Genomic DNA, 7970 nt, shown 5'->3' on the forward strand with positions numbered 1-7970 from the left:
CAAGACAGCACAGGTGCCTCCCCAGCTGCACTGCCCTTCTCCAGGATAAGCTGCCTGGCACCAAGGATGAACACCCTGAGAACATCTCTCAGCTCTGTCACCCTCCTGCTCCATGTCAGGGGAGTTTGCTCACCCAACAGTTAAGATGCCCCCTGATGTCCAGGGGAGTTCAGCTCTGTGTTCTACAGATGCAAGCAGCCAGCCAGAAGGCACTTGTTCAGAACAGGGAACCTTTATTCTCACTGAGATCTGTACATTCAAGTCGCACATACTTTAGTCACTGATGGAGCTGGAGCACTGGATCACAACCGCCTGGTCTCTGAACAGTTTTAAGAGTTTATGCCTCAAAAGTAGCCAGGAAATTTGTGACTATCTCCTTCAACTTCGCTTCTGTCTGGTCAGAGATCTTCCCTTCGGTCCTGTTGGAAGAGTTCAGTTAAACTCCTGACACAGCAACAGATACACAGTCAACCCGAGACAAAGACAGAAGCTTCACAACAAACCTCCCCATTTCTAACAAAACTAGTAGATGATTTAATACATTTCTGTTTGATGTATGACACCGTACCACTGACAAAACATCCCTTCTCCTAAAAATGTTAGTCTTGTTCAAGAACTGAAGTCTGTCCACAAATACTTTCAGAACAGACGTATGTATTCCAACAATGCTCCACCTTCTATAGAGCTGTGCCTCAGAGACAGAAGGCACATGATTTGGCTCATGACAAACCAAGCCAGGACCAGTTCCCTGGATGGAACTATGGAAATACTCAGTCCCCAACAATCCACTCAGCAGCACTTAACTCACAGCATAAAGCTGTCAGAAATATGGGCACTGACTCAAGTGACTTTAGGAACAGATCAGAGGAGCCACATGCAAGTAGGTTCACTTTAAGCATAAGCTGCATTTCCTAGGAGCTGAAGACACCAATCTGAGGAAGGTCGATGGTAGGAAGGCTAATTTAACCTCCAGTTCTGGCACAAGCAGCTGAAGGCCTGATGTTCTAGGATACACTAAATTAACAGTTCAGTGACCATTACTCTGTACTCCAGCCATTAAGTCAATACCCTGGGGATGAAGCATGGTAGACCCCCATACCTGATCGTGGAGAGGAGGGCCTGGTGCTGGCTCAGTACATGGGCGAGGAAAGCACTCTCAAATTTAGTGATCTTGCTGGGCTCCAGCTTGTCCAAGTGACCTCTTACACCAGCATAGATGACTGCAACCTGTTCCTCAATAGCCATGGGAACTGCAAGGAAGAGAGCACTCATTCCATCAGAACTCTGACAACAGGACACATCACAACTACACAGAGCCCTTGGAAGACCAGCTGTGCATGGACGGCCTGGTTCAAGCGAGCCTGCATTTACCCTGTGCGCAGAATGAGCACAGTCACTGCGGCACACAGCACCAACAGGAACACAGACACTCACCGTACTGGCCCTGCTTGAGCAGCTCCGTCAGGCGCACCCCGCGGTTCAGCAGCTGCTGCGTGGCGGCGTCCAGGTCAGAGCCAAACTGGGCGAAGGCGGCGACCTCTCGGTACTGAGCCAGCTCCAGCTTCATGGTACCGGCCACCTGCGGCACAGGGCACAGGTCAGACCCTGCAGGGTCACCTCTAGGGGTGTTGCAGAGTCTGCAGGTTATCTGCAGCTGACAGCTGTCAGCAGTCAGCTCTGCCCTGCGTACCAGACAGGTGACTACAAACACTGGTAGATCGTACACATTTCTAAAAATCCCACCTTGTAACATAAGCATGCTATTTCTCCCTAATATGGGAACAGTTCATATTAAACCCCTCTAATTCCATGCCTGTACAAACGCTCGGGGTTAAGTGAGCATTCTCTATTTCTACTTGATAGTACCCACTTCAGCATACCAAAACTTAATCCTACATCTTTATATAGATACGATTTTCCTTTCTCCCCCACCTCTCTCAGCAGGCAAGAGAAACAGCAAAGAGTTCTCCAAAGCTGGTCCTTTTATAATTTCGTAACGCTAAGGAATCCAAAGCTTTATTCCCTCCCTGTTCACAGATCTTCGGAATCAAATGGATTGTAATGCCTACCCATTAATTACCTCCAGCACGAGGAGGAGCAGCAGTTTCACACTTACCTGCTTCATAGCCCTGGTCTGAGCAGCAGAACCCACACGGGACACAGACAGACCAACGTTGATGGCTGGACGGATACCTTTGTAGAACAACTCAGTTTCCAAGAAAATCTGTAGGAGGAAATTGTTTTATTCTCTTGGTCAGAAGCCTGGAGGCCTCCTCAGAGACCAGCCAGTAAGCTGCACAGGGGTACTGGGACAGGAAGCAGTCCCACCTGTCCGTCAGTGATGGAGATGACGTTGGTTGGAATGTAAGCAGACACGTCCCCAGCCTGGGTCTCGATGACGGGCAGGGCGGTCAGGGAGCCACCCCCGAAGGAGTCATTCATCTTGGCCGCTCTCTCCAGCAGCCGGGAGTGCAGGTAGAACACATCCCCTGGGTAGGCCTCGCGGCCGGGGGGACGGCGCAGCAGCAGGGACATCTGACGGTAGGCAACGGCCTGAGTGGTGCAAAGGGAGCTGTCAGAGTTCGGCACCTCTCTCAACATGCTGGACTTACACACACCAAGGCCAGACCACGAGGCCTATAAACAGTGTTTCTCACCTGTTTGGACAAGTCGTCGTAGATGATCAACGCGTGTTTCCCGTTGTCCCTGAAGTATTCCCCCATGGAGCAGCCTGAATAGGGAGCCAGGTACTGAAGGGGTGCTGCATCAGACGCTGTGGCAGACACCACGATGGTGTACTTCATGGCATCTGGAAAGGATTGGGGAGACATACCGCTGAGTGTGCTACCTCATCATGCCCCACGTCAGCAAACACAACACACGCGTGTCAAGTACCAGTGCTGAAGCACGCCCAGGCAGTGTCACTACACTGCTACAGGAAAGTTCACCACACCAGCTGAACCTGCCTGTTTGCTCAACTAACTCAGGAAGTCCCAAGAGCAAATCGTGGCAGCTAACACCTAACGCCTGCAGACTTCTTTCCCATTTAAAGTGAAATTTAAACCTTTGCTGACACACTTTTGTTCTAGAAGTAACTCACGCTGAAAGCCCATGGTTTCCTGGATACTTCAAGGCTGTTGCAAAACCCTTTACTTTATAGTCCCAAACCAATTACTGTCCTTAAAATGTGGAGTTTTTCCCCGATCAAGGTGCTTGATCAGCAGGCAGGAAGTCAGGTGCTGGTGTCTTGCAAGTTCTGTTACATGTGCAGCCTTGGTCATGGAGACCATTTTCTGAAGGGATGCTAACATTTAATGTGTTTGGGCTGTGAAGGCTCCCCACTAAATTTGCAGCTGCCACTCACATCGACTGGCACATGGAACACATGAACACATGGAACAAATGTCAAGTCCATAAATATTTGTCACCAGGCCTGCCTGACTGCAAAGGGGAAGCTCTCAACTCAATTCAGCAGTTTGGGGGCCTCAGAATGGTATTTTCCCCACTTGCCTAGAAAGGCTTCTTCTCCACAAAGCCAAGTAATTCACTCATTTAATAAGAATTCTGTCTACATTTGCAGCCACCAGAGGGCACAGCAGTACTCAGCATTATAATGAGAACAGGATGTCAGCGGGTGCCATCTCCCAAAATCTGTACCTGCATCAGTGAGCCTCTTCACCAGCTGAGCAACAGTGGATCTCTTCTGGCCAATGGCAACATAGATACAGTACAGCTTCTTCTTCTCATCCGTCCCATCGTTGAATCGTTTCTGGTTGATTATTGTGTCAATTGCAATCGAAGTTTTCCTGTGGAACACAGAGGCAGGTAAGCTGAGCTGCCCCGGGTTCTCCCACTCCCTACACAGCCCTGTGGTCCCCGCTTAAGGAACATTTTAGGCTTGGGCATTTAACTCACCCTGTCTGCCTGTCACCAATGATCAGCTCACGCTGGCCACGACCAATGGGCACCAAGCTGTCCACAGCCTTAATCCCAGTCTGCATAGGCTCACGCACAGAGATCCTGGGAATGATCCCAGGGGCCTTCAAGCCAACTCTCCTGCGTGTCTTGGATGCAATAGCGCCCTTTAAAGAGAAGAAAAAATTGCTGAGGTCTGTAACACATAGATAAAAGCAGAGGTAGTTAACACTTAGATACACTTACCTTCCCATCAATTGGATTGCCCAAGGCATCTACAACACGGCCGAGCAGCTCTTCCCCCACTGGAACATCCACGATGGCTCCAGTCCTCTTCACAACATCCCCCTCCTTGATCAGTCTGTCATTACCAAACACTACAACACCAACGTTGTCAGGCTCCAGATTCAAGGACATACCCTGGGACAGAGATCACATTATCCTTACAAAACCCATACCAACACATGTGAGAACTGTGACAGTGACTCTTTTGCAGTGTACAAAATCCCAAAAAATCTACCTCAATCTTATTTGTAACAACAGTCAATGTTCTGCTTTTTTACATACAAAGCATCTCTTTAACTCCACAGTGCTTAAAAACGTGCCTAAGCTTTCAACTTACCCCATAATTGTACCACAGCAGTCTAGCACTGAATCTCTCTATAAAAACCGGAAAGGATAAGCAGGGTTCAAGTACAAGAGTTTTCTCTTGCCTAGGAGCTGGACAAGAGAAAAGCACTGGCTTCTTCAGTGCCCAAGGTGAGATAGGTCATTAAAAATGCTGGAAGAGCTCTTTCAGTACTCTTGGAACAGTCAACAGGTTTTTAACCCACTCTTAAGACTACAAGCTAGCAAGTTGCGTGCTGTACTGGACAAGAGAGGCTGTTATTCAACAAGAAATAGAAAAGCCACCCTGAAACTGAAGAAAAGAAAATCCAGTGCCAGGTTAGTCCTAGTACTTCTCAGATGAAGACAAAAAAAGCTCAAATGCTGGCTTAGAACCAAATACTGATACTGAAAGCCAAGTGTTACAAATTAAAAAATTTTCACTAGTTACTACACATTAAGGATGCAATGAAGCTGATACAATGACACCACGGGTACCTCCCAGCACTTTTACTGTGCCTGGGCTGAAGGAACTGCTTTAGTGACAGCTCACCTTCAGCCCAGAAGAGAATTCCACCATCTCCTCTGCCTGGACATTTCTCAGGCCGTACACACGGGCGATACCGTCACCGATGGAGAGCACACGGCCCGTCTCCTCCAGCTCAGCCGAGGTGTCAGCTCCCAGAATACGTTCCTCCAGAATAGAGGATACCTCCGCAGTACCTGGAAAGAGAGGTTAAAAGCAAATTAAGGCACAGTATGAACCCAGTAAGCTTGTCTTGAATTCACAAGGTGCCCTTCCTAAAATGTGCCACAAAGTCTAGCAAACAACACCCCTACTTAGGATGCATAAGATGAATAACAGCCTCTGTACTCCCAGTTAATAAAAGCAGCTTGAACTCATCATTACACGCCAGTTTTGACCAGAACACAAATGGCTGTTTAGTTATCAATTTTCTTGATTATGTCCTACACTACTATCAATCTCTCTCCCTAGAAAACAATTAGACTAATTAATTAGCCTTAGCTCAGAGAGAACAGGCATGCCTGCTCTGCTTGTTGAGCAGTTACTTAGGCTCGAATGCATCAAAACACCCAGTCAATTGATTTGTAATCCAAGACCCAAACATACCTAAAAGAATTACAAAAAATTAAGGAGCAAGTTTCAAGTTTTTCAATATAAACTGTAAAAATGCATCCTTCGTCTTCCTCAAATTTGTTTGGCTGCATACCTCCAACAGTCTTTTATTTCCACATCTAACGAACAGTAAATAACACTGTGAAACTGTTACTTCTCAATAACCTTTAATTGCCCTAAACCACTTCAAAATAACGTACATGAATTGCTGCCAAAAACACAGCCACGCAGAGCAGCTGTCTTCTCTAAACACCAAACTGCTGGCAGCAAAAAAGCCGTGCTCAAGGACACAAGGTCAAACCCAGGCAGGCCTGGGAAAGTCATCTGCTTCTTCATACTGTTCCAAGCAGGACAGGAAACTCCAACTTGGGGCAATTTTTTTCAAATAGTTCTGCAGGAGTTGAAGGCTGACTGGAATCCTCATGAAGCAGGTACCTGTGTAAGCCAGCTGACATGTGGTATCCCCCCGGTTAGGGCATGTTTTGAATTTTAACTGAAGTGCAGTTTGCAGGATGTGACTGTGTAACATTTCACTGTTAAATACTGTCAGAACATAAAGGTCCTCAAGTGCTGTCAAATAACACCCATCATATTCAAATTCCCATTTTGTCTGACAGACCAAGTTCTTAAACCACACTCAAGACCTTTCTCAGACTCACCAGTCTTCTGAAAGCATGGTTTGGAGGCATGGAGGTTTCGTGTAGCAACAAATGCTGCACCCAGGGTGTTTCTGGAAACCTAAAATAAGCAATTGCTTCAGAACCAATGAGATTTCCTTAATCATGCAAAAAACATGCTAAGAGATAACACACTGGGATATATCATTTTGAGCTTATGATCTGTCTCAGTTTTGAGCTGAATTCCACAGCACCTCATTCACAATTACAGAACGAGTTCTGGAGTTCCAGAACCAACCGCAACACCACCAAGAAAGGACAAATGGTGAAGGAGGTTGCTCCCAACCCCTCGCTGAGTTTTTCTGCAGTGCACTGATGTCACCATCAAGCACTACAGCAGCTCCCAGAGCAAAACCCCCTCTTGCTTGGCACCTCTGCGCTAAACATCAGAACCTTGGGCATACAGAAATCACTGCACCACTCAGGGTTCTGCACAGGGGAGAAATAAGATTGTGCCTCCTAAGAAAAATCTAACTGTAGTGGTTTTGGTATTGCTAACACATATAGCAAAAAAAAAAAAAAAGCAAACCACTCCAGTAAAAGAACAGACCTGCAGAATCAATTAGTTGGAAAAGACCTCCAAGATCACTGAGTCCAACCTGTGACTGAACACTACCACGTCAACTAATCATGGCAGAGTCTATTCTTAAATACCTCCAGGGACAGTGAGCCCACCACCTCCCTGGGAAGCCCTTTCCAATGTCTATTCACCCCTTCTGTGAAAAATTTCTTTCTAGTGCCCAAAAAAAAAGATCTGTGATAATGAGTACATTACACTCCTGCACCCCAAGCAAGGTTCCCAGTGCAGTCCCATGCAGCACCGTTAATGCAATTTATTTAATGCCCTGTACGCCGGGCAGGCCTCTCCCTCGTTCACCTCTACTGAGGACAAGGGCGTGAGAGGCTCTTGACGGCTCTTCTCATGCTCTCTCTCTCCTCACAAACACGGGACAAAACTCTCCATCCCCTCGCACCTCACACCCCCAACCTTGACCTTGCCCTGGCAGCTTTCAGCCACTACCCTGACCCCGGTGAAGGACACCTCGCCCCTCAGCGGGGTCTGCCCCACATCGCTGAAGGGACACCCCCCGCTTCTCTCCCCACACTCCGATGTTCCCCCTCAATGTCACCGCGGCCACCAAGATGGCGGCAGCAGCGCGTCCCCCCCGGCCCCGCCGGCTCCGGGGCGGGCAGGGCGCTCACCAGGCCGGCCTGCCGCGGCAGGGAGCGGGCGAGGGCGGCGGCCACGCGGGCGGACAGCATCGCTGCGGCGGCAGAGGCGGCGGGACCCGGGGAAGCTGCGGCGGACGGACGCTGAGGGCTGCCGGCCCCGCGCTCTGCTCACAAAATGGCGGCGGCGCCTCACGCCCCTTTTGGCGCTGAGGCCGCGCCCAGGGGGCGGGGCGGACCGCGGAACCGCTCCACGTGCCCCTGAGGTATACTTAAAAATATATATATACACACACACAGGCACACGTAATATGCAATGAAATTAATTAAAAAATAATAAAAAAATCTTAATAGGGTTTTTAGGAAATAGCCCGCTGCGAGAGGTGCCCTTGAAATGGCCCTCGGCGGGCGGAAGGGGCGGGGGTTGCTGAGAGGAACAGGAGGGTGGGGAGTGAGGGACGGTC

General features: G+C 48.7%; 1 protein-coding gene across 1 annotated transcript; it reads right to left on the bottom strand.

The window, feature by feature from the left end:
* Window positions 1-212: 212 nt before the first annotated feature.
* Window positions 213-7676, bottom strand: ATP5F1A (ATP synthase F1 subunit alpha). Its single transcript, XM_027656069.1, has 12 exons — window positions 7540-7676; window positions 6319-6397; window positions 5075-5244; window positions 4162-4335; window positions 3916-4082; window positions 3658-3806; window positions 2658-2809; window positions 2329-2553; window positions 2117-2224; window positions 1435-1579; window positions 1100-1250; window positions 213-419 (listed from the first exon to the last, which is right to left on the bottom strand). Exons 1-12 carry the CDS (start codon window positions 7597-7599, stop codon window positions 338-340), a joined length of 1662 nt encoding a protein of 553 aa, XP_027511870.1. The 5' UTR covers window positions 7600-7676; the 3' UTR covers window positions 213-337.
* Window positions 7677-7970: the final 294 nt, after the last annotated feature.

The sequence above is a fragment of the Corapipo altera genome, unplaced genomic scaffold (assembly GCF_003945725.1).
Source record: "Corapipo altera isolate COAL_440 unplaced genomic scaffold, ASM394572v1 61553, whole genome shotgun sequence".
Classification (NCBI taxonomy): Eukaryota; Metazoa; Chordata; class Aves; order Passeriformes; family Pipridae; genus Corapipo; species Corapipo altera.

What these genes read in the sequence shown, in the direction of transcription:
- ATP5F1A (XM_027656069.1), bottom strand. Translation starts at nt 7,599, where the DNA reads ATGCTGTCCGCCCGCGTGGCCGCCGCCCTCGCCCGCTCCCTGCCGCGG. An exon ending in ACCATGCTTTCAGAAGACTG is followed by an intron (nt 5,245 to 6,318) that starts GTGAGTCTGAGA and finishes CTCTCTTTCCAG; the next exon opens with GTACTGCGGAGGTATCCTCT. An exon ending in GCCCTCCTCTCCACGATCAG is followed by an intron (nt 420 to 1,099) that starts GTATGGGGGTCT and finishes CTCTTCCAACAG; the next exon opens with GACCGAAGGGAAGATCTCTG.